Source organism: Emydura macquarii, unplaced genomic scaffold (assembly GCF_026122565.2).
Source record: "Emydura macquarii macquarii isolate MOO-44397 ecotype Brisbane River unplaced genomic scaffold, CSIRO-AGI_Emac_v2 contig_1253, whole genome shotgun sequence".
NCBI lineage: Eukaryota > Metazoa > Chordata > Testudines > Chelidae > Emydura > Emydura macquarii.
In genome coordinates, this window is record NW_027131390.1 from 38,552,807 (window position 1) to 38,579,397 (window position 26,591).

The following is a 26,591-nucleotide window of genomic DNA, read 5'->3' on the forward strand; positions in this document are numbered from 1 at the left end:
ACCAGCAGATTTACTACCCAACAGCTTTTGTTTAAAAGCTGTACATGTTCCCAGTACTGTTTGCAGTGTGAGTGTACTAAACGTTTACTAAGAAACCACAAGATTCCCAGGTTCTGCATAGCACAGCGCTGAGTCTCACGCTGTACAATGTGTTTCCAAGAGGCCTTGAAGAGACACCTCTGGTCTGGGCTTCAGAGTTAAGCTGAGGTGCAGGAATGAGGAGCATAGGGGAGTTGTACATAATTTACCCCCGACACTTGCTACACAATGGCACCTAAGTGGGGCTGCCACTGGTTACAAACGCACGTAGCTTCAAATCAGAGGCACAGTGGGGAGCCAGAGGGTCCTACGGAAACCCCAGGGTTGTGAAGAGTAGGGCTCCATCTTGCACAAGCACCCAGCTGTGTGAAGGCAGACTGGGGGTGCTGGGAAGGGAGAGCAGGAAATGGCCTTCTCCCATGCAACTCTCCCCCTCCTGGAAGGTTGGATTTCCCAGGGGGAAGGGTCTTCACAGCCATAGATCCGTCAGACTGGAGCTCAGAGTTGGTCACTGCCTCCTCCCAGGAGGCCCATCCACAGTCCAAGTGCAGCTCATGTGGCCCAAGCGTAGCAGAGCGGTGGACAGATCAGGAAGGGGCTGACAACCTGACTGTGCAGGACTCTTGCAAGAGATGACAGGTCCCCTCTCCCTACCATGGGGACACTAACCTAGGAAATATGCCACGTCCCCACAGCAAATCCCAGCACCAGATTGGATAGATACTCCCTAGCAGCACTGAACAGCTAGCATGCCTCTTCTCCTCCCATGGCCACCAGGGTTCCCTTTTGTGACCCAACACTGCTGCTCTGTCATAACTGCACACTGGCTCTTGGCCAAGTTCCCATGTGGAAGCTTTAGTGATTCCTGAATTAAAGGACCCCTCCATCTTCTCCTCTCCCTCCCCTGTGTGCGCTGCCCAACAGCCTTACATGGGCTTCCTTTAACCTAAATCAACTCAAGGTTGAAGTTTTAAGTGTAGAAGAAGAGACTCAAAGCGCACCCCCCCCTCCCATCAGGCAGCTGCCTGGTGCAAAGCAAAGGCAAAGCCAGCCAGCAAACCACACACCACACACCTCTCGGGGGGTCCTGTACCCATCTCGGAGAAACCGGCAGCAGCCATAACGCCCCTGGAAGAGAAAGAACAGGGATCCATTCGTCGCTTCCGGATCCAACACAGTTACAGTGGAACTGGAGAGTCACTGAAGAGCAGCGCCCAACATACAGCCCGCCCTCACTGCCTGAATGAAAACCAAGCCCAGGGCTTCCAGGCCCCTCCTGCTCACCTATTTTCTTCCCACCACCCCCGGTTTCACTGTCCTCTCTCCTTCAGTCAATGTCTTGCTGTGCACCAGCTGACACGGCTCACCTCGGCGTGCGTGTCACTGTGGGGGTGGAATTACTTCCCTTACGCCACCTCTGCTGGCTATTTGGTCAGACTACAACAGCAGAGCTCAATGACTTGTAGGTCCTAGGAGAAGGCACAGGTCTCGAGGATGTGCCTGTTCCTCTCAGTGATTTCTCTGTTGGGGTGAGGCCTTAGTGGCTAGTCCCTGCCCGACCAAAGATTAGCAGGGCCTGCCATTCTGGAGAGCTCTCCTTGAAAAGGGCAAGATCAGAAGACACACACCTACCTGCAGCTTTGTAATGATTTCTTCCTTCGTTATTTCCACCAGCTCGCTGTCCTCCACAGCGAAGGCAGGATATGAGATGACTGAGAGGAGGCTGGCATCAATCTCCTTGGAAGTTGAAGCCCTTGGCAGCATTGAATGGAGAATAGACTAGGAAGAAGGAAAAACAGATACCAAACACTGCTGCCTGCAAACTTAGCAGTGCCAAGGCAATGGTGTCAATGTGTCCATGTGCCCCAACACTGCCATGGGAAAGCATTGCTACCGTCGAGGTGCGCGCCATGGGGTCGCAGGGCGGCTCGGGGCAGAGAGAAGAACTAGGGTTATTCCAGAGATGGACCTGGGCCAGGAGGCTCAGATCCAAACTCACAGATCTAAAGGGCTGTGACCTGGAGCCCAGTGGTGCTGGAAGGACTGCAACAGCGCGGAGGAGGAAGCAACCAAAACGGGCCAGATTTGAGTGGTGTGGTGACCCCATGTGCCAGGCTGCAATGCCAACCACTCAGATGTGGTCTGGCTGCCCCCCCATCATGCTTGTGGGTCTCCCTTTGTTGCACCCCTGCCAACTTGATCCTCAAAAATGGGGCATGCTCCTTCCCACCTCCCCTACCACCAGCACTCACGGGGGGAGCCACATGCCATGGGCTACTGCTTCCTACAGCATAAATATTCTGCCTCAGCAGAGCACCAAGCTGGAGGGATCCTACAGGACAGAGACAAATCACTGGAGTGAGACCTATTGGATCATCCACTCCACCCCTGCCAGTACAAGGCTGCTGCCTAAGACACATCTCCCAAGCCTCCCTTCCATTGACCAACCGCAGTCAGCTGAGACAAGAGCAGCCTGGTCTGGGATCAAGCCTCTCTAAACCTGGAGGAGTAAAGGAGTCAGGCAGCTTTTCCTTGCTGTAGAGCGAGAGCAGACTCCAGGCTGCGGGACTGGTGGGAGGAAGCGCTGCCTGTCATACTGTCAGAGCTGCATTCGTACCTGGCAGTGCTGCACTTCATCCGTCAGGACATGGATCACTGACTGAGGGCCTCCTTTGGCACCAAAGAGGTCGAGTTCATCCAGGGCTTCGAGGGCTGCCTGTGCCCAGGGATGGGGGAGGAAGCCAAGCAGAGAACAGAGCACATGAAGACAGTTGCTGATTCTGCCTCACCACATAGTAGATCTAGCAAGACAGCTACAGATCCTGAAACCAGAGCGTACCTCCCACCCCAGCCCCAACCTCTGCAAGCATAAGGGGCATAAAGAGAAGATCTAAGTGGGGACCACAGGAGAGCCAAGGGCTCTCTCTGGGTCCGGTCACACCCAAGAGACAGCTTCTAGTAGCAGAGGGCATTTTGAAATAACAATGGCCAGAAATCTAGGGGCTCTGCCACTCGATTTTAAAGGGTGATTTTACAGCAGTTATAATAGCCTACACTCTGTTCATCACATGACTCCACGCAGAGTGCCATTGAATGGGTGTCTTTACAAAACATGAGAACTCCTTTTTGCTGATGGGGAAACTGAGGCACAGAAAGCTATGCCTTGCTCAAGGCCACACAGCAAAATTCCACTGCGGGAGTAGAACCTGCTGGACCACACTGCTCCCAGGATGGGCAGGCTGAGGCGACAGAGCACAAATGCTATCACCACTGTTGCAAACGGAGGAGCCCACCAGCCTCAAGCCAGAGAGATCAAACCTTGGAAACCCTTTCCCTTTTAAAAACACCAGGGACAAGAGTTCGGAAGCAACCCAAATGATACCAGGAGAGGAAAGTCTGGCCAAGCATGAAGATGTTCTAGCACAAACCCTTCAGCAAGACTGACAGGAGCTATGACAGACACCTCTGTATACCAGCTTGTATGAACCAAGGTACTTTGCATCTATGAAACTCACCGGCTGTACAAAGGACCTCTCCTTGCTAATCTAGTGATATTGGTCCAACAGACTTGTGAAGAACAATAGGCCATGATAACCTAGGGAACGATCCACACCTCCCCTTACACACTCCCTGGAGATGAGCTTAACACCTTCTGGAGATTCAGGTTCTCATGAATAGCTCATGGGTGCTGCTGCTGGTGGGTATTTTATGCCACTCTCACAACCAATGAGTAGCTGCATCAGACCGGCTGGAGAGCACAGCTCGTCAGTGTAGCCTGGAAGGAATTTTATTTGATCCCCCTCCAAAATTCATCTTAGGTGATGAACTGCTGATGGTCACCAGATGTCCTCCCAGCTCCTTCTCCAGGCTTACCTTAGCCATGCCGATTGAGCTCACATTCAGCTCCGTGATTCCTTGGTTCGTCTTGTCTCCACGTTCCCATATCCCGAAATCCTGCCATGAATCAATATCAACGCATCAGTGCAGCAGGTGAAACAGCAGAGTCAGCATCTAGATCATGTCCGGGAGTCACTGCACAAGGGAATGCCCTGGCGACTCACACAGTAGAGTCACAGACCAGCTAGAGAGCAGGAGAAAGAAATCCCCTTGGTTCCCAGCCAATAGGATGGAAGTAATAAATACTCTCTCTAGAGCACAGCCACACAAGGCAGACAGAAGAATTCTGCAGGGCCCCCAACTCCTAAAAACACCTTTCCAATAGTCCCTAGCTCTTCCATAGTGATTTCCATCAGTAGATCTTAAAGCACTTCATCTTTGACGTTTTTCTCCTCACACGGCCCTGGGAGACAGGGCAGAACTATTCTCCCATTGTACAAATGGAACGGAGGCCCAGAGACCGACTTACCTAAGATCACAGAGGGAGTTTTATGGCGCAGGGAATTGAACCTGGGTCTCCCAAGTCCTAGGCCAGTGCCCTAATTACTAGGATATCCTTCCTCTAACAGGGACAAGCAGCTGGGTCTCAAGTCTTGTTTTAAACATATAGTCTTGTTCAAATATGAATTTTGTCCATTGAAAACCACTGCTCGAGGTTGCTGTGCTGGCTGGAGCAGCCACCCCCAGGAGGGACTACAATTAAAGCTAAGTTCTGTTGGAACTAGCAGACCACCAGGTTTTGAGTTTATTATTTTTAAAGTGACAGCATCCTAGATCTGAAAAACAGACGCTTACATGGGACTTCTCACTTGTAGATCTCAGATTGGTGGATCCACATAACAACCCTATTTTACAGGTGGGGAAACCGAGGCACAGAACAATAGTGGCATGCCTAGAATCACACAGCTGTATCGGCGGCAGAACCAGAGAGCACTCTGAACTCCTGACTCACTCCTGTGCTCCAGCCATGCATTTCAATCATTTCACCCTCCAGCCATTGCTCTTCAACGTAACATCGGGGGTTTGTTTGTTGCTAACATAAAAGTTTAAAAAGAAAAAAAGTTTCAAAATAAACCACTTCCCTTCAGTGGGTGCAATGAGGACGCCTCAACTGTGGCACAGATGCTACCCAACAACAGCAATTCCCCTTTGGCTCACAGTGCTGAGGGTTGTACTTTTAGCAGAGTCAGGAGCAGGGAGTGGAGCTTAACATCCCTGTGCAGAGACTCTGGCAGGTGAAAGGCTCCTCTGGTGCAAACGTCCCTGACACATGGAGTCAGCGGCTCCTCCAGCCCCAATGCCCTGGCATGGAGAAGCTCAGCTCCCCCAGTGCTGCTGTGACAACAAGGAACCACTCAATACGTTTCCTATTTGCTGGTTGACCAGCCCCCAGTAAGCTCCCTGCATTGACTGGAAAGCAGATCATTGTGGCAGTACAGGTATTTCGCACCATGGCTAGGAGGAAACCAGTAAGCTTTTCAAGCTGCGCCAAGGGCCCTAACAAGTGCAAACCAACTCCCCCAACACACACGCCCCAGATGCCAAACCACTTTTCCCTGCTCAGAGTCCCCAAAGGCAGGAAAACCAGGAATGATCTTGTTACTCAACCAAAGCCTGTTTGTGGAAGGGCTACTCACTGCAGTTTTATAAGCTGCTTCGATGTAAAACACGACATTCTGTATGAAATTGACCTCATCCAGACTGTAGATAATGTGAAGCCCTGAAACAGAGATTAAAAACCATGAACACATTGATTGCCTAGTCAATCAGTTGTTAGAGGTTCATTACTCTTATCCACTTATCTTACCAAAACACACACACTAAAGCCTCCAGATCACCCATTTAGCTAAGAATTCAAACAGCATGTTGCCCATCTCCCCCCCGCCCCCATCAGACTTAGTGGTGTTCTTCACACACACACACCCACCCCACCCCACCCCGTAGAGGTCTCAATCCTGCAATTAACTCCACACAAGCAGCATATGTGGAATCCCACCAACTTCCATGTGCATCCTCCCATGTGCAGTAGTTTGCAGGGTCAGGGCCATGGATTGTAAGCCTGTGCTCCAGAATTGCTATCTTTCGCTGTGCGTTTGCATGTTTCACAGGTGCCAGTCATGTGATGTACTTGTAGGACAGCAGATTAAAGGCTGTAGGCACTTCATCCAGACACAGGAAACCAGTGTGCAGCTAACAACTGTTATCTGATCTGTCAGCATTCAGAGAGCACCATAAAGGTGCATAGAAGCCACAATCCAGGCATCTACTGGAGAATGAAGCACAGGATTGATTTCGCCAACATTCCCAGCATCCTGTACCTCACAGAGACGGTGACAGAGCTGAGATAACACTCTTCAGTTCCAAATGAGGGTTACATGTACATACAGAGTTGAGTCTACTTCAAAGAGTTCCACTGGTTAACTAAAAGGTGGGATGTTAAACCAGTTTAGCTAAACTAGTGACACTGCCCCTGTGGATGCTCTCATGGCAGCTTAAACCTCATTTATTAAACATCACCCATTTAGTTTAACCTGTGCAGCATCTGTGTACAGACCAACCTTAGATGAGAACGGGGAGTTTGAGCTGTGTTTGAAAACAAAGTGAGTTTCACCCTGGTGAAGGTACCAACCTGAGACCTCTGGAGAACAGACATCTCCATCCCTCCATCCACCCCCAGAACAGGTACAGATCAGGCTGCAGCAACATAAGCTGCCTCCACACACGTGCCCCTGCCAACATGCTTCAGCCCAGATTCAGACAGCCTGCAATCTAGGGAGCCTGGGCTCCATGGCACACTCAGGCTTGGTCTACACTTACCTTGGAAATTCGGCAGCAGTCTAAAGGAGGTACGCAAAGTACACAAAGAACTTGTGTAACTCCCATCGACTTGCGCTTCACTTCTGCACGCCGTCTTCACTGCACTGCACCGACGGGAACCACATTCCCGTCGATGCAGTGCTACGCCACTTGCAGAGGTGGTTTAACTGTGTTGATTTCTGGATCGAGTGGGCAGGTCTTCACTGACCGCTAAGTCGATCCAGGTAAGTCAATCTGATGGCGGCAACTTTGCCACCATCAGTGTAGACATAGCCCCAGCCCTGGATACATCTTCTGAAGTTGCCAATTGTGCTGGTGTCTTTTGTGCACCTGTCTCCTCGGAACTGATCCAAGGCTAAATGAGCCAGCACCAAACAGCAACCAGAGCAGTACCGGGCTCGATCTGTCCCCAACACCCACCAATCCAAACTGCAGTGTTATGGGAACAGCCAGCCCGGTCTAGCCTGGCGTAAGCATGCACAGCTCGACTGGCTTCAGCCCTGTTGCATCCACTTACTCCAGGGCTGACTGGTGTTGCCAGCAGATGTTAGTCACATGCTGGTACTCGTAGCACAGCAGATTAGAGGCAGACAGACACAGGGAACCAGTGCACAGCTAAGTGAGGTTATCTGATCTGTCAGCATTCAGAGAGCACCAGCACATACATAGTAGCTACAAGCTGGGCCCTTGTCAGTTCAAGAGGCAACATTCCCTGTTAACACTGTCAATTCCATCTGATTTCCCTTCATCTGCAAGCATTGCCTTTGGAGGTCCTGGGTCAGCAGTGTATTCCGGCCATCTCTGAACAGTGGCTCTGCATGCTGACCTCAGTCCGCCACGAAGCCTATGAAGGAGACAACTATGTGTTCTTTACAAAGCCGCCTGTAGACAAGCATGAGCTGGTTACCCGAGCTGTCAGGCAAGTTGCACTGTCACTCCACTCAAGAGACACACACTCTTTGAAGTTAAGAGCTAGTGAGGCCAGGGCAGAGAACTTTAGGGTCCAAGACATCCTCTGGGAACAGTTCCTATTCCCAAACCCGTATGCACCAGAAACACGCTGCAAGGGGCAGAGGGTGAATTCCCTCAGCACAGGAGCAGCACATGGCTGCTTGAAGCCGTCCCCACCCTGTCCCTGACTGCGCCTTCACGATAAGGTAGCTGGTGGTGCTGGATAACACTCAATCCTTCTTCAGTGCCTTCCAGCTGAGCACCTCAAAGCTCTTTACACCCCATCATCCATGAAGCCTCCCAAATCCTCTGAGATATGTCAGTATTATCACTCCCATTTTACAAACAGGGAAACTGAGGCACAGAGGTGTGACGCGAGTTGCCCTGGGCTGCACAATAAACACTGGCTAAGCCAGGAACAGATCCCAGATCTCCTATCTCCAAGGCTTTACTTCAAGCACTAGACGTGTTACCCAGAACATGGATAAACCCAGGAGCAGAATAACTTAGTCAGGCTCGGGAGTAGTTTAGGTATGGACACAGGGCACAGGACTGATGTCTATAGATCGGCGTTCTCTTCCCAGCTCTGACATCAACCCCTGCCTTGGCCTTGGACAAATCAATTCCTTCTCCCCGTCTGCCTCAGTTTCCCTATCTGTACCACAGGGATAATACTTCCCTGGCTCTCAGGGAACTGAGAGGCTTAATTCATTAGCACCACAAGGTGCTGCAATACCACAGCAATTAGCACCAGAGAGATGCCCAGAAGTAAGTATTACCAGAGGCTGTCATTTGTGCCAACATGAGCAGGTAAATTGAAGTGGCATCTAACTGCAAGTGACCCCACTGGTCGTCTCCTACCACAGTGGCACAGGTGTGGGTGTTGTACTTGGCATGGAAACAGTCCTTGGGGCTCTGGCTGTACTTGAACGCCTCCACCTTATCCACCTGCAGCATTCGGTTAAAAAAAGAAAAACCCGTTAGCTTCCACCGCGCCATGTTCACAGCTGGGGCTGCTGGGAAGGCAGGGGACACAGGAGGGATCTGACAGTGTCTGCCAGCCCAGCCCAGCCCAGCCCACATGCAGCCCTGGAGGCAGGTTAGGAGACACTGCAGAGCAAACAGCTTCGAGTTACAGCTTGCTTGGAACTGCTGCCTGCTCGGACCCGCGGGGAGGCAGAGACTTGCCCTGTTCGGGTAGTCAGGGGCCAGAGTGAGGCTTCAGGATAGCTCCAGGGCCCACATGCAAGGGACACGTGTGCACATTTCATACATGCAAGGACTAACACAAAGAGGGGACATGGCTAGCAGTTCAGGGAATCATGAGTTCATCATATAAACCATGCTAGTTATATGGCTGTCCCATGCCCCCAGTGGAGTGCGGCAGAGGTTGGGGAGCTGGGATATGGAACTATTACAACAGCAGCAGCAGCCCCTCTGGTCAGGTGTGGGCTGGCTCGGAAGGGAGCTGGGTCCAGCCTTCCTGGACAAGGAGGGCGGTTAACATGAAACAGGGTCTTTGGAGAGGGGGAGGAGCGGCTATTCAGGAACCCAAGCTCTTGAGCATCTGCCTAGCACCCACAACCTAGAGATTCTCTTACCCTGTGCCCACTCCATCCCTTCCCAGGTCACAGGGAGGCCCCCAACCCCCATTTCTGGGACAGACAGCGTTCTAGGTTCACATGCCCGTAACCCAAGTGGCACAGGCACTCTGGGCCGCGTATGCCCACTCCAGCCATTTGCTGGACAGCAGCGTGCAAAGCCGAGACATTTGGCTCAGTGTTTCATGCAGGCTGTAACTGTTTGTGGTGTGACTGTCATGCAAGGACACAAACAGTCTATTCCACTGCTTCTGCCACCCGCCCCTATGGCAACTGACCCAGCGGATAACACAAGAGTGGGTTCTGGGAGACACTGCAGCATTTTGTACTGGAAAATAACTCCAGAAGGCACCAAAAAACCTCAATCTAGGCCACGAATGTTCTGAGAATGAAGGGGTCCTGAGCTCTGGCACAGCACGTACAGGTTCAGGGGAAAGGAGGAGTCACATTAGAGCTGGTATTCTTGTTAGCCTGGTGTCTGGCTGGGGCTTGGCACAGCTGGCATTACTACTGAGTGGAGAAGATCTGCCCGGAGGGCTTAGACTGTGGATAGCAGCCTTTCCCTCCCGCTAGCTGGTGCGTGTGGCTGCTCCTTTTGGAGGCAGCCTGCTGGAACACGCTGGGGCCCAAAGGGAACACGAGCTGGGAAACAGCCACCGTGTGGTTCAGAGAGTCAGAGAGAGAGAAAAAAAAGCAGTAAAAGGGAAACAGTGATTAAGAGAGGAACAAGAGCAAAGAAGGGCAGCAAGAGAGAGCAGGGGACTTATGGGAACGGAGTGGTGATTCAGCCACACTTGGTATCATTGAACCATTAAATCAGGGCAGAGAGGCTGAGATTTCAGTCCCATTGGAGACAGGACATTCCAAACCCATTGGACGTTACTGTCGTGCCTCAACGGGAAACACAGCCACACAAAACCCCACTGACACGAGGGAGGAGTTCTGGCAGCAGAGGGAACCTTCACAGTTGTGTCTGCATCATGCGCACACACCTAAAGAAAGGGATCACTCTGATCTTGTCTACACAGGGCATTGCCTCCGTAAATCGCTCCAGGTGGGCATTGGCGTTGGCAGCCCGGTGTACCATACCTGTCTCATCATGCACTGCAGCAATCCCCGCATCAGTTTCACCACGCTCTGCAGAAAGGAATGAAAAAGAGGCCTGTTAAACCCATTGCTGGATAGGAAGAGCACTGACTCAGCAACGGCAGCTGGCCCGTGACCTTTCAAAAGCCCTGTGGTCTGTAATCGTACCCGCAGCTCACATTCTCCATGGCATTTACTTTCTGAGCAAGTGCATGAAGGAGGAGCTGGTGGGGCACTGTAAACTATCGCAAGGGATAACCTGATCTGCTGCTGCAGGAGGAGAAATCCCCAGGGTTGCATCAGCCTTGGGTCAGTTAAGGATAAGGACTGAGTCAGAACATTTAAGCCTACAGAAAAAGAGACCCAGGATTGAGGGCAGAGAGAGAGGTCAGCTGCCATGTGTGGAGCCAGTCTGTCCCCCACTGCACAGCACACCTCTTCCCTTACTTGCAGGACCCCAAAAAGGAGTGGGAGACACCACTACGGAGGTTCCCCAGGGAACAGGACTGGGCATATCACACCTGCACCCCTCCTCAGTAGCCCGATCCCACCTGGGGCAAATTCATCAACTGCTCATGTCCAACATCACATGGTGGCAGCATGAACGGAGTACTGCTGCCGCCCGAGTCGCAGGGGGTAACCCCTGGATCTCCCTGGGGAATCAGGGCATCTTTGCCTAGACCTGGTGGCCCAGACTGGGCAAGACCCCCCCTCCCCTAACAGGGGAAGAGGAACAAGGCTGCACACGGACCTTGTGCACTAGCTGACCAGTAAGTCTGGGTCCCCCTGCAAAGCTTGGAACAGGCCGGAGGAAGATCCAGAAGGCAGGGCATGAACAGGGATGCTTCACTGAAAGCAGCAATTACCAATGGGCTCTGGGCTTGGAGCATCATCAACAGTTCCCGCCACCCCCTGTTCAGCACAAACCCCCCAGCCAATCATGTCCCTCAGCCAGATGGACACTAACCCTCTCATCAGGAAGACAAGCCCAGCTCTTTGGCTCTCAGCAATTTAATTTATAACATAACACTGGTGGAAGAAAGTGCCTTATTGTAGTGGACTCTGTTGTTCTACTACTGCAGAGCTCTGGAATAAACCAGAAAGGGTCCAAGGGCCCTAGTTTTTGTACTCAGAGAAAGGCACATGCCTTAGGATTCCCACCAGGATATCGGGATCCAGGAGTTAAGTTTGGCCAGCTGTGAAGTTAGTGTCTAGTGTCAGATGTACCCTTGTGTGCGTGCATGTGGTGGGGGTTTGGTCAGCCCTCCTCCTCCAGTCAGTGGTGATAGAGACATTCAGCATCCAAGCTACTCACCAGCCCAAGTAACACTGGTGTTAGCTTCTGGCATCACTTGAATGATTCCCCACCCGACATAATCCCACTCAGCTCTGTATCTTTAGCCCCGGCACACCAGCTGCTGCCACTCTATTACCAATACCAGCTCTGTGCCCTACCTGTGTCTTCTCGTCCCACTCCCATCCCTGGGCCTTTTCCACATTGCCCCCTCACAGGGTTTGCAATTCAGGTTCTTAGGCGACTCCCATCTTGCTGGTAGCAGGTTACCACTGTCCTGCCTCAAACCCTCGCCATATTCAGGGCCCTCTTCTTCTGGGTCAGCCACAAGATGTGAATAATCCAAACAGTAACTCAGATCCTTTCCCACTGCATGCAGAACTTCAGCTACAATGTACCACTGCCCTGTGCCACTGCAACTTGGTAGTTAGTTATTCTCTCTCCCCTAGTCAGTGCTCAGGTTTTTCACGTTGCCCAAACATCAAAATATTTCTGCAAGCTCTATTGAGTGTCTCTCTCTAGGTGGGTTAGCACTGAGCTGTAACCAATAGGCCATGCATTTTTAATGCACTCTTCCCTGTAATGTAGGCTTTACAATGCAACACAACATACTAATCCAGGACCTGCCTTCCATTCCTCACTAGGCTGGTCCAATTGATCCCAGAGCTGAAGGAAGTATCGAGTCCTGCCTTCCTGCCCAAAGGAACCAACCATCAAGACAGCAAAGGAAATTGAAACCATCCACCAGGGGCATGTTGGTAGTGCACATCAAGCTAGGAGGACAGGGTCTGGAACGCCAGCTTAGTGAGGCAATCAGCTCCCCCTTTAGACTATGTGTTCCATGTAGAAAGGTGCAAAGATCTCATCTGTGTTTTTCTGGTTGCAGGTTCACCATGGAGTGGATTCAACCTCGAGTCTGTGGCTCACGTGCTGTGAGAAATAGCCCTGGCTCCATAATGTTTAAGTCATCAACTGTTTCTCTGATGATTTTTTAAATGATACAAATACAGATTCTCCAGATTTCTCTGAAGCACTGCTTTAAATCACACCCACCCCAGAGCTGTCCGCACTCCCGAGTTCTCCTCTGATCCTAGTGAGGTTTACTCAAACTTCTGGGGCTCATTTGGAATTTTTCAGGGAGCTCCAAGTCAGAGAGCAAAGCCTTTGGCAGAGAACAGTTTCTGGATCCCTGACTTTCCCCATTTGGGATCTTAAGATGCTATCAGCAGTTTGAAGAGCACCAGGCCAGAATGGCTCCACATTTCTTTCGGATATTGATGGGGTTAATTCTGAATGCTAATAAGACTTGATTAAAAGATTGAGGGGAGGAGTCTCTGTTAAGGTACTTCTATGGTCCACCAATACCATGGTATAGAGAACCTCACCATCTTCAATACATTCATCTTCACAGCACTCTCCAAGGCAGGTCTTGGCTATCATCCCAATTGTCCAGGTAGGGAAATGAGATCCAGAGAGACTAGGTGACTTGTCCAAGGTCACAGGGTGTCTGTGGTACAGCAGGGAATTGATTGCATCTCCCAAAGCCCAATCTAACACCCTAATCACTGGACCATCCCTGCCTCGCTTCTTACACCTCAGCTCCATGAGAGAGAGCAAAAACAATATTGGAACTATGGCATGGAACTTTGACAGCTACACAGCACAGCCATGATATACTGATCTCCCCACGGAGAGGTTTGTTACAGCATAGCTTAAAGGACAAGTGACACTTCTGATTGCAAGTTTGCTTTTGCCTGAATTTAAGCTCTCCCAGGAGGTTAGGTGCAAGGGGAGAGAGCGTGTGCGGGTGCTGGTGGCCTGTGATATACAAGAGGACAGACTTGAAGATCTGGCCTTAAACTCTCCGGGTCTGACACTACGCTGTTGCTGTATTGCCAACGAGACACCCATTTGGGGTTTGTTTATTTTATGCTAGCCTTACAAGCAAGGCCCCATGGCAAACAAACTCGATTCTGTACCCTCAAGTGCAGAGTAAAGATTCTTCAGCAGCTTCAGAGGAACAAAGAAAGAGGAGGAGGGAATTTTATGGAATTAAATATGAAAGTGATGAAGACATTCAGAACAGAATTCCTTCTCCATCTGCTGAGTTAGGACTCTTATACCAGTGCCTCTCATTGTGGTATCAGAGTCCTAACTGTGTAATTCAGTACTAAGTTCAGGAGTTTTGCTGCCCTTACATTTCCACCAAGCTGCAGAATTCTCTGGTGAAAAAAGCCATGTAGAAAGGTTTTTTGTTTGGGTTTTTTTGGGGGGAAGGGAGACTGGAGGGTTCAACAGCAGAGTCAGTTAGGACTTCTGGCTCCTAGGAAATGTTTGGGGATTGTGGGCTATATCCCGTGGATAGAAGCTACACCCAAATGGAGAGCAATCACATTAACTCAGAAGCCGTATGGTAACAAACACCCTAGTGAGTGGAACTGTTGCAGTTCACTCCACGCAGACCTATCGTTTCAGGCTATCTGCAGGCTCAGACATTGGTGCACCTGTTCACCTTAAGCATCAGAGTCAACTATAAGGGTTAGAAGCCTTAAGCTTGAAAGAAAAATCAATAAAGTGATTCTGGAGCATGATTTTGAGAGTAAGATGGGACTCTACAGAAAATTCCTCTACTACTGTGTGATGAAATACAAGGGACCCTGCTCATAAGAGTTAAATCTTAAGTTCAGCCTCCAGTGTTTAGAAAGAGCTAAAGCCTGTAGTTTAAAGGGTTTTTGTTGCACGTGAATCTTGGGATGTGAGTTGTGAGCTTTCCAAGCCATCCCTCCTGTAGGTTTCTCTTACCTGCTCCAGTTCGTATGCCTTTGCCTTGTCCTCATCACGGTCTGCATTTTTGCGGTATGCCAAGCCCAGGCCCCACACTGACAGCACGCTATAGACATTATCCCGGACCCAGGCATCTTTGTGATCACAGCTGGCTGGGAGCAGTCCTGTCACCGGGTCCTGCAGCACCAGGGAGGTCAGGCGAGGGGGGAAAGAAAGACAGGAAGTCAGCTTTCCAACCCTGAAGATTTGGGGGAATGCTGGCCTTTAGGCAGATAAACACATTGTGAATGGGAGGAAACTAGAGGGTCTTGTTTATCCATGAGTAAAGCAAATAATAAAAGGGAAAACAAGGGCTCTTAGTATTATATGCCAAGGCAGACTCAGCATACCTACCTGACCACCCATCTGGCCCTCTTAACATAAGGTCTGAGCACCTCACAATCTTCTAGTGGTCTTACTTTACTTTTTTAATGTCTCTTTATCCTACAAACCCCCCATGAGCTAGGGCAGTGCTAATATCCCCATTTTACAGATGGGGAAGCTGAGGCATGGCATCTCAATGACTTGGCCAAAGTCACACAGGGAGCTGTGGAAAAGTGGAAGGAATTGAACCTGGGTCTCCCAAGTCCTGTGCTGGTGTCCTAGCCACTGAACATTCCTTCCTCCCTAAAAACCTCACACTCTCTGAAGTGCAAGACATCTCATTTTTGAAAAGCCACGAACCCGCAAGCACTGCAACAGACCGAACGCTGTAAAGGCAGATGTTTTACAAGGGACATCCAGCAAAGGCGAAGACACCTTAGGACTGCAGAGTGCTTAGGCAGATGTTCTCAAAGTAGGTCTTAAGAGATCTACACTCTGCTCCGGAAGCATGTTCTGTAGGAGGTGAGAGTCAACTGCCAACTTCCCCAGGGTCTTCTCCCGAAGTGACTTGTGGCCAGTTGTGTGTTGTGATGTGAGCACAGGGGACTGGGTTCGATACACTGTAGGACTCAGGCTTGAAGTTTGGGAGAAGAAGGTCAAACTTGGAACAGCTTAAGCCCCTTTGCTGCCAAGTCTATCAGGCCACTGCACTCCTCAGTGCAGCAGATGCCCCCAAGGTGCCCAACGATCCACTGAAGTTGTGCCAGAACGCATGCACATCCCAGCAGCTCTGTAATGATCAGTTTCACTGCTGGTCCCAGAGGTGTGGATCACAGCATGCATCATCCAAATCGTTCAGCTCAGCCCTGTTGGCTGTGCTGTAGGGACAGTCAAATTCCAGTCTCAGTGCCCTCATCCTCTCTGACCATTCCAGGCCAGCCAGCTGGCCACCAGCCACGCATCAAGTGCTTGCCCCGCACAGGAGCGCCACCTCTTCCTCTCACACGTTTTTGAGCTCCATGGATCCCATCACCTCCTCTGCTCAGGAATCTGCCATATGCAGCCAACCCAAGTATTGCTGCACTGCAAAGATAAACTAGGATACGTCACTAATTGCCAGAGCCTTGCCTGGAGTCTGAGCAGCAGCAGAGTTGCCCCTCCAAGGGGGGCAGCTAATATGTCATGTGGGCATTGCAGCTCTGTGCCAGCCTGGCGTTCGCAAACATCATGACTGACACGTAAACCGACACCACTGCATTTGTACCAAGCTCCTGATGAACTCCCGCCCCCAGCCCTATGAGCTCAGTTCACCCAGCCTGGTTTTAATCCCCCATTCACTAGATCAGTTGCTCCAGTGCAACACAAACACTCATTGTTTGGGACCCGTTTCAAGGGCCCGGTGGGGAGGGGACTCTCTCAACTGAAGAGGGCAGGCTATTTCCCACGCCGTCAGCTAGAACAGTTATTCCAGTCAGCTTCAGAGCTTTCCATGGGCTGACTCACAACTGGCCAGAAAGGCAGAGGAATACTTTCAGCAATGGGATGCTCTTTATTTTACATTACGGACACCTATCCCTCCCCCTCAGTACGCAGCCCCCGAACCCCAACACTGTTTACAGCACCTGCCACCCCAGGGGGAGAACAGGAGCCAGCTGGACACCTTCAGAGAAGGGAGTTACTCCCTTGCAAATCTGCTTCTCTGGAGACTCCATGTGACTCAGTTCCCACCCACTCGGCTGCCTTGTCTCAGAAGTGTGCATTTCTCTCCCCGATGGCCTCATTCCGTTTATATCCAGACTCTTTGGGGACCTAGACTAGGACACTTTGAATTTGGGGAGTTAGCCACTCAAAAGTCTGAAACCGAATGCTCCAGAGGCCCCCGCCCCCTCAGGCCTGGCAGTTGGTCTCAAGATGCAGCTGAATGGCCTGTGCCTCAGATGATCAAGAATTTGAGAGCTCTGGGAGCTCCAGCCTGTTATGCACTAGGGAGCTGAGAAACAGGGAGGTAAGATCTGCTTCCATAATCAAATTGTCTCTACCCCCACCCTTGCACTCATACATTACTGCAGAGTTATCCATGGGTGCTGGCAGTTTTGTAACAAGCACTTACCCTAGAACCTGAAAAGTTGGCCAGGACACCTACCAGTTGGAGGATGATCTGAAAGATGAAGGGCACCTCCCCACCCAGACCCCCCACCACACTGAACTGCTCTGGTGAGAAGCACTTCCCTCAATTCCTAGGATTCCCAACATGGTGCTGCCCTTGGACCCTGAGTGGGGGCTCCCTTCTTCATAGCAACCTCTGCACAGTAGATGTTAGAAATTTGAAGCCTTCTATCCAACTATATCCCACTACCCCAAAGCTGCCTGACTTGTAGTGAGGATCTCCATACCCACCCCCTGCATCACACCTCTTAGCGTACATCTGCACTGGAGCTGGAGCTGTAATTTCTAGCTCAGACAGGCATACCCAGGCAAGCCCTGAGCCAGCCGGAGTACAATCCCGTCTGAGACCCTAGACACATATTAGGGCAGATAGCTGTCCCACCATTTGCACTGCTGCACCTACACCACTAGTCATAGCTTAACATGCTAATTCAATCAGAGCTGGAGCCGGTATGTCTATTGACACTAGCAATCACATCTTCCAGCTCCAAGGTAGATGTACACTAAGAGGCATGATGGAGGGGATGGGTATGGCGATCCTCACTACAAGTCAGGCAGCTGGGGGGGAGGGGGAGGGAGACGGATTTTCTCCACTACTCCATCCCTCCCTTAACCTCTGCCTTTTGGATCCTCCCCCAGGAAAGCTCCAGTACCTACCTCAGCTGCTGCTCATACCTCTCCAAATTAGATGCCAGGTGAAATCAACAAAATGCTCAGTTTTTCACTGCTGCCCACCAGGCTCTGAATATCAGCAAGTGGAACTGATCAGGCATGTTAATTTCACTCTGCTTCAGACTGGGGAAAATAAGAGCAGCAGCAGTCTTGGAGAAGTCTGTCTGCTGATTCAGGAAGACAGTGCTGTATGGTCACAGCTGGAAAGTTTTATTTAAAAAGAAAAATAAATAAATAAAAACCCTGACTTTCAATACAACTTTAAATGAAGACTTACATCCAGCAGGAGATGATGGCTTAGAAATGTTTCCTATTCACTAATAGCAAGTATACTTTTTATAATATAATTGCTGACATATAATCCTTTCAGATACAAGGTGGGTGAGGTAATCTCTTTTACTGGACCAACTTCTCTGCTGGTGAGAGAGACACGCTGTCAGAGACCTGTAGAAAAGCCCTATCTAACTCAAAAAGCTTGTCTCTCTCACCAGCAGAAGTTGGTCCAATAAAAGACATTACCTCAAGCACCTTGTCACTCTAATATTCTGGGACCAACATAGCTACATTGCATACATATGCTTTACATTTTTAAAATGCTGCGGAATTAGTCCTCCTAATACCCATGAGGCAGGTATTATCCTATATTACAGAGCAGGAAAGGAGGAGACAAAGAAATTAAGTAACTTGTTTAAAGCCAAATAAAGTCAATGGCAGAGCCAGATTAAAATTCAGTTGTTTGTTTCTGATCTCCAGCTCCAAATTCTAATGGTGATGCAATCTGCAGAGAATCACATGGATTTAAGAGGAATAAGAGAGGTGGGTAGAAGTTTGGGTTTGGAGAACCCAAACAGCTTCTTTAGTTTCTTGAGGGTCTAGTCAACAAGCAGCATGCTTCCATAACTGCATTAAATAGACCACCAAATATGTGGCTCAGCTGCAGGTTTCTTCTTGTCCTAGGATTGTGAAAAAAGAGTGCACCCTCATTTTATGTGAGAGAAGGCTCAGTACATACATGCGCTCTAAATCAGATTCATTTTACTGAAGATTAGCTGTGTTTCTGCTCTCATCCATATGGTTTGCTTGCATGCTCTCCACATTTGGTCTATGCCTTTACAGACCAAATGCGGATGCTCTACTTTCTGAATGCGAATAAAAAAGATCCAAACCCCTTAAAGAAAATCCACAATAAGAAAAACTTCCCAAGATACAACTTGAGACACCCAGCCAGTGTACAGTTATAGTGAAAGTGAAAAGTGGTCACTTGGATTGGCAGGCAAACACAACATTCACAAAAAGGCAAGACAAGGTAGTGGTTTGAACACAGGACTGACTGTAAGCCATGGGATGCCAGTTTCTAATTGCTTTCCTCCCAGAGAGGAAGGCTGGTCCAATGGTTAAAGTGCTAGCCTGGACTCAGGAGCCCTGGACTTAATTCCTTCTTGGGTAACCTTGAGAAAGTCACTTAGGCCCAGACCATCAAAGATATTTAGGCACCTGACTCCCACTGATTTCAGTAGGAATCAAGCCCCTAAATACCTTTGAGGATCTGAGCTGTAGCATCTCTGTGCCTCCGAGCCCCATTGGGGAGAACAGCACTGCCCTACCTCACAGGATGTTGTGAGGCTATGCATTAGAACATGAGGTGCTCAGACACTACCTTAGAGGGAGTTAGACAAATATCAAAGAGATTTGGATAATCCAAGCTCCAACACCGACTCAACATGTGGACTCGAAGCATCTCTCTGCCTCAGTTTCCCCATTTCCAGCCTTAGCTGACCTACCCAACCGGGGGGCTGCAGTGATCAGCTAGTAGCCCGTCTCCTAAGTGTCATGCAATGGAGCAGCATGCTATGAACACCAAGTGCCACCGTCCCACCCTCCTGCCACCCCAAAGCCCCACGCTGAGCTAGCAGCCTCCAAGCCAGCGCAGCGCCCACCTCCCCTTGGCCGCTCACCTGGTGACAGAGGATGGTCTGCTGCAGCAGCCTGGCATAGCCGTCCAGCCTAACCCCAGAGTTACTCCTGCTCCTCATCGTCCGAGCGAAGGGATCTCAGACCGCCCTGGCCAGCAGCGGCCGCTCCAAGCCACCAGCAACTAAAACCAACAAGCGGCTGCTCCGGGAGCCAGGCGAGCCCCAAACACACGCGATCGCCCCTCCCAGGGAGCCCGGCTCCGCTCAGAGTTCGTGGGGGGAGGCGGGGCGCGGGGCGCAGCTCGCCGGGCGCTCGGGGTCCTGCAGCCACTCGCAGACTCCAGCTCGCCGGGGCCCTGCACGGGCGGCGGGGCCGGACGGGGGGAAACACCTTCTACTCGCCGGCCGGCGGGGCAGTAGGCGGTCGCTCGGTCCGGCAGCAGACTAGACCCGGCCGAAGCCCAGTCCCCTCCCCGCGCCCGCCTGTCCCAGCAGCAGCCGCCGCCGCCCGCTCCCAGCAGCGCGCCGAGCCTGCCCCTCGCCACACCGGCACACGCTGATTGGCGGAGAAAAGAGAGGCGGGGCCTCACCCCCCCCCCGGTCCTGGCAGCACCATAACGGCCCGGAGAGCTGTTTAAGGATGAGAAGGCCCCGGTGCGGAGCACGGTCCGGAGCACGCAGCCGGAGCTGACCGGGCCAGCCCACCAGGAGCGGGCGAGACTCCCCCGGCCCAGAGCGGCTGGAACGCCGCGCTCAGCAGCCCATGAGCTACCGAGCTGCCAGGACCCTGCAGAGGCACTTCTCTTTCGGAAGCTGAGTTGGTGTATGTGTGTTGTTGTTGTGTGGGGCCGTGGGGAAGTTCTGGGTCACGCGCACCCCTTCCCCGCCCCGCAGAGGGGGGACAGCGCTGTGCGTGCCTGCCTCTCTCTCTCTCTCTCTCACACACACACACACACACACACACACAGGGCGCTACACAACCGCCGTGTCTGCTCATGTTCCTGCTGCCCGCGGGGAGTTGCGGTCTCTGCAGCGCGCTCACAACAGCGCCCAGCGTTACTATGTTAGGGCAACAGCTGAGGCCGGGTGTAAAAGACGCGGAACTGCTGAAGTGAGACGTGTCCGCTGCACAGGCAGCTCCGCCGGGCTAACTCACAGCACAGCACTCCACGCATCCGTGGAGCCAGCCCTGGCTTTACTGGCTGAGGCAGGTGGAGACTTGAGCAGTAACACAGCTCTCTGAAGAAGGGGTACCCTGGGCTAAGAAACCACCTAGGCAAGCAGAAGAAACGGCCCCAATTGTTGGCCAGTACCCACGCCGCCTCCTGCCAGCGGGGGTGTCTCATGAAATGGGGTACTCATTTCTTTGGACCGGCCCCGGAGGCTGCTGGGAGGAAATGGTTTCCAAGGCCAAGGAGGACTGGGGCCCAAGCACAGCCTTACGCCAGTCACTTCATTCTAATGATCTGTTGCCTTCCTAGGGCACCGTTCACCAGAGGCTCTCCGTTGTCCAGGAGTTGAGACAAAGTGTGTGAGGTAATATCTTTTATTGGATCAACTTCCACCTCACCCATCTTGTGTCTCTGGCATCCTGGGACCCACTCGCCTACATGAACACTTATTACTGATATAGTACCTTAGGTACACATAATGCTTTACAGATGCCAGATAAGCCAGCGACCTGCCCAGGGGAGTTTACAGTTTAATTGGGACACATATACTATTAGCAAGGCAGGAGGTGCAAGAGAAGGAGCCAGCATATCTGTAGGGGATCTAGGACTGGAAAGAAATGACTTTTAAGGAAAGGCGGGGACGAGGGGAGAAAAGGGGATTAACTCACAGATCTGGGCCTGTTGTGGGCTCTTCACTTTCCTCACAACTCTGGCAGGCAGGAAGTGATATCTAGTGCCCAGAGAAAGAGACTGGGTTCTGTCTCCAGCTCTTGTCTGGGCAGGTCATTTCCTCTGTCTCTCTTTCCCCATCTGTAAAATAGAGATAACTAGAGATTTGCTCAAACCACTCCTGCGTCTAATCTTAGAGGCTGTTCTGATCCAGGTAAGGAACTGCTACCAATTTTGCAGCTCCCTCCTCTGGTATAATGGGCTGACCCAACACCATGGATCCATACCCAATTCTCAGTTACTCCATTCCTGCACTGGGGGCCTTGGAGCTGCTCTAATTTGCAGCCCCTGGGCCCCTCTGTGTTCCAGGAGACAGAGGATAGTATTAGCAACCATCCAATGAATATCCTAGATCTGTCCTCTGCACCAAGGGCTGGGTGCAGGGCCTGAATAAAGCCTTTATCCCAGCCATACACTCGTGTGGGAGGGCCCTTGCTCATGGGAGATTCGCAGGACTGGAGGCTGTTTGCACCCACTTTCAGGTCCCTTTTTGTTGCCAGAGTGGGAATTAGTGTATCTGAGAATTAGGATATTGGATTCATACATTCCATTTCAGCCCATTTAGAACAATGGTACTTCTCTGATGACCCATGGTGGGTCATGAAAATTAGCAAATGTTCATTAATTTGACACTTTGCGATCCATGGGGAGAAGAGATCTAGAAAGGCAAAGGATCCCTATTGATCTAATCAGGGTTGTGATCTACTCCCCTAATGAAGCTCAGACTTTTAAATGAATGAAAGCTCAGTTTCAGGTTCCAGTGAAAGGCGGGAACCATAGAATCACCGCAATGTAGGACTGGAAGGGACCTCAACAGGTCACCTACTCCAGTCCCTTGCACTGAGACAAGATTAAGTATTATGATCATCCCTGATGGGTAACTGTCTAACCTGTTCTTAAAAACCTCCAATATGACAGATTTCACAACCTCTCTAGGCCATTTGTTCCAATGGTTAACTATTCTGACAGCTAGGAAGTTTTTATTAATGTCTAACCTAAGTCTTTCTTGCTGCAATTTATGCCCATTCCTTCTTGTCCTGTCCTCAGTAGTTATAAAGAGGAGAGTGATAAATTATTCTCCATAACAACCTTTTATGTACTTGAATGCTGTGATCTTGTCCCTCCTCTTCTCCAGGATCAACAAACCCAGTTTCTTCAATCTTCTGTCATAGGTCATATTTTCTAAACCTTTAATCATTTTTGTTGCTCTCCTCTGGACTCGCTCCAATTTGTCCACATCTTTCCTGAAGCATAGTGCCCAGAACTGGACACACTACACCAGGTGAGGCCTTATCAGTGCTGAGTAGAGTGGAAGAATTACTTCTCATATCTTACCTATGACAGTCGTGCTAATACATCCCTGAATAACGTTTACTGTTTCTGCAACAGTGTGACACTGTTAATTCATATTTTGCTCTTGATCCACTATGACCCCCAAATCCCTTTCCACAGTACTCCTCCCTAGGAAATTATTTCCCATTTTGTAATTCTGCAGTTGATTATTCCTTCCTAAGTGTGCTACTTTGCATTTGTCCTTATTGAATTTCAGCTGATTTATTCCAGACCATTTCTCCGGTGTGTCAAGATAATTTTGAATTCTAATGCTATCCTCCAAATTGCTTGCAAGCCCTCCTGGTTTGGTACCATACACAAACTTTGTTAGTGTACTCTCTATTCCATTACCCAAATCATCTATGAAGATACTGAATGGAACCAAACCCAGGACAGATCCTGGTAGGACCCCACTTGATATTCACAGTCAAGCTGGAAGGGCATAATTGATAACTACTCTCTAAATATCTTTTCCAACCAGTTGTGCACCTACTTTGTAGTAGATTCATGTAGACAATATTTCTCTAGTTTTCTTCTGAGAAGACCATGTAAGAGTATCAAAAGCCTTACTGAAGTAGAGATATATCACATCTACTGCCTTCCCTCATCCACAAGGCTTGTTACCCTGTCAAAGAAGGATAGTAGGTTGGTTTGACGTGATTTGTTCATGACAAATTGATGTTGTCTGTTACTTATTACTTCCTTTTTTTCCTAGGTGCTTACAAATTGATTTTTGATTATTTGCTCCATTATCTTTCTGTGTACTTAAGTTAAGATGACTATTTTATAATTCCCTAGGTTGTCTTTATTTCCCTTTTATAGATGTACTATATTTGCCCTTCTCTTTTCCTCTGGGATCTATCCTGTCCTCCAGGGGTTCTCAAAGATAATCACTAATCGCCCAGTTCCTTAAGTATTCTAGAATGTATTTCATCAGCCCCCCACTGACTTGAAGACATCTAATTTGTTTAAGTAATTCTTAACTTGTTCTTTTCCTATTCTAACTTCAAATCCCACCCCCTTTACGCTGATGTTCACTACCTTGGTTGTCCAATCACTGCTAACCTTTTTGATGAAAACTGAAACAAAAAGTCATTTATCACTTCAGCCATTGCTGCATTTTCTGTTATTGCCCTTCCCCCCTCCCCTGCCTCATTGAGTAATGGCCCTACACTGTCCTTGATCTTCCTCTTGCTTCTTATGTCTTTGTTAAATACATGAGAACTCTTTTTCCCTTAAGCTGGCTTCCCAGGGGATCCAACCCTACCAATTCTCTAACATCTTCCTTCTCGAAGTTCACTGTCTTTATTCTGCTGTTTTCCCTCTTACCATTCCATAGGTTTCATGAACTCTGTCGTTTCATGGTCCCTTTCACCCAAGCTTCCTTCCACCTTCAAATTCACAACCAGTTCCTCCTGTTTGCCAGACTCAAATCTAGAACAGCTTCTACCCTAGCTGCTATCTCCACCTTCTGTAATAAAAAGTAGTCTCTAATGCATTCCAAGAACTTGTTAGATAATCTTTGCCCTGCTGTATTTTCCTAACTGATGTCTGGATATCTAGAGTCCCCCCATCATAACCAAATCCCATGCTTTGGATGATTTTGTTAGTTTAAAAATAGCCTCATTACAACTCTTCTTTCTGGTTAGGTAGTCTATAGTAGACACCTACCATGACATCACCCTTGCTTTTTACTCCTTTTATTCTTACCCAGAGACTTTCAACAGGTCTGCCTCACACTTCTATCTTAATCTCAATGTAAGGATATACATCTTTGATATATAAGGCAACACCTCCTCCCCTTTTCCCTTGCCTGTGCTTCCTGAACAATCTGTGCCCTTCTTGACCAATATTCCAGCCATGTGAATGATCCCACCAATTGTGATTATCCATTAATATTTCTAGTTCATCCTGTTTATTCCTCATACTTCTTGCATGAATATACAGACATCTAAGATGTTCATTAGGTTTCCCCTCTGTATCCCCTCCTGTCTCTCCTCTGTCCCTGCTATAATTGCCCATATTCCCCCCCAGATTCTGACCCTTCACCCATGTCTTCATGTTTTGGCCTTACGTGTGGCATTTTGTCTCCTGCGCCTATTGAACTTAGTTTAAAGCCCACCTCACTAAGATATTCTTCCTCTTTCTTGATAGGTAGGCCCTATCACTTCTCAGCAGTCCTTCTCAGAGTAGCATCCCATGGTTGAGGAAGCCAACGCTCTCCTAGTGACACCACACAGCCATACATTTACTTCCAGAATGTGTCTATCTCTGCCTGGGGCCCTGCCCTTAACTGAAAGGATGAATGAGAACACCTCATATGTTCAGGACCCTGTAGTCACTTCTGATCTATTCAGGGTCATACCTCGCAATATTGTTAATGGTCACATGAATGAGCAGCATGGTGTAGTAGTCAGAGGGCCAGATGACCCTCAGCAATCCTTCCTTATGTAACTCAGGTGTGACATACTAGGGTATAATCCAGATTAGTGGAGAACTGTGTCACCCCTTCCCTGCAATCTTGCTGAAGTAGCTCCCACCTTGGCCGCTCAAGCAGCCTTCTAGTATCCAAACCACTTCCTGAGTGTCTGTGTGTAACCGCAGCCAGCCAGTTACACCCTGGCTCTCTCCATCTTTGGCTACACTGCAGAGTGAACCCAACACACCCCCAGTCCCAGATTTTCCCCCATCCCTCTCCTGGACAGTACAAATATTTTAAGTCAATTATTCCTTTGAGGGAATAATACCTGCTAATTATCCTAAACAGAGTTACCCAGAGACTTTAACTTAAACACTGGATTAGATAAAATGAAAGAGATTTGTTAACTACAAAGAAATAGAATTTGAGTACAAGTAATGAGGCATAAAAGTCAGAAATAGTTGCAAGAAAAATAAAGATACAATGTTTACTAGTGCCTAATTTAACAAGCTACATTAAATTCAAGCAAAATTTCTCGTCCCCTGCTTCCAGCAAGATTACTGACTAAACTCTTCAAGTCAGGAGTCAAGATCCCTCCCACAGACTCTAATGGCTCTTTTCTTTTGTCTTCCTAGGTGCAGAGAATGTGATGACAGGGAGAGAGAGAAATGTTTTGGAGTGTTTCACCTTCATTTTATAGTTTCAATCACCCTTTTGAAAAACAATTCCATCTGGGAACTGGGAGACAGAGTCAGGGTGGAAGGATGTTTCCTGCTGTTTCTTTTTCACCTGTTCGAGCTTCTTTTGTTTGCCTCTCCTGCTTGATGACTCTGATTAATGCTTCTATGCAAATTAAAGCAAACATACACTCCCTTGTTTAAGACAGACCTGTTGGACTAGTTGGCACTACATGAGTATTGAACATCATACAGGGAAATCTTATAACTTCACATACAATATTGCCACCCATATTTGTTGTCTCCCTGCCTAAGAGGAGTGCAGGAGATAACTTGATTGTCTCCCCCTGCCTGAAGGGAAGGTGGACGATCCCCCGACTGTCTCCCCTGTCTCAGGGGAGCCCAAGCAATCCCCCCAGAATCCCTCCTGTCTGCGGGGAGCCTGGGAGATCCCCTGACTGTCTTTTCCTGCCTAAGGGGAGTGTGAGTAATCCTATGACTGCCTCCCCATGCCTGAGGGGAAGGTGGGCGATCCCCACCCGTCCCCCTGCTCGAAAGGAGTACTGGCGATCCCATAACTGTCTCCCCGTGCATAAGGAGAGCCTGGGTCATTCAACAACCGTCTCCCCTTGCCTGAAGGGAGTGCGGGTGATCTTCTGACTGTTTCCCCATTCCTGAG

At 49.7% G+C, this 26,591-nt stretch overlaps 1 protein-coding gene and 1 long non-coding RNA gene across 3 annotated transcripts in view; one reads left to right on the plus strand and one right to left on the minus strand.

Annotated features, from left to right (window-relative positions):
• The window catches only part of PHKA1 (phosphorylase kinase regulatory subunit alpha 1), a 59,500-nt gene extending 39,414 nt beyond the window's left edge, over window positions 1–20,086 (minus strand). For both annotated transcript variants that reach the window (XM_067548522.1, XM_067548523.1), the window contains exons 1-9: window positions 19,626–20,086; window positions 14,488–14,646; window positions 10,395–10,442; window positions 8,484–8,652; window positions 5,574–5,656; window positions 3,913–3,993; window positions 2,657–2,755; window positions 1,672–1,818; window positions 1,114–1,167 (exon numbers count right to left, since the gene is read on the minus strand). In XM_067548522.1, the coding sequence (XP_067404623.1) occupies window positions 1,114–1,167; window positions 1,672–1,818; window positions 2,657–2,755; window positions 3,913–3,993; window positions 5,574–5,656; window positions 8,484–8,652; window positions 10,395–10,442; window positions 14,488–14,646; window positions 19,626–19,703 (918 nt within the window). In that variant the 5' untranslated portion in view covers window positions 19,704–20,086. The remainder of the gene's footprint in view (window positions 1–1,113; window positions 1,168–1,671; window positions 1,819–2,656; window positions 2,756–3,912; window positions 3,994–5,573; window positions 5,657–8,483; window positions 8,653–10,394; window positions 10,443–14,487; window positions 14,647–19,625) is intronic.
• Window positions 20,087–20,658: 572 nt separating this feature from the next.
• Window positions 20,659–26,118, plus strand: LOC137154036 (uncharacterized). Its single transcript, XR_010920035.1, has 2 exons — window positions 20,659–21,119; window positions 25,871–26,118. It is a non-coding gene; the product is annotated as an uncharacterized lncRNA (long non-coding RNA).
• Window positions 26,119–26,591: the final 473 nt, after the last annotated feature.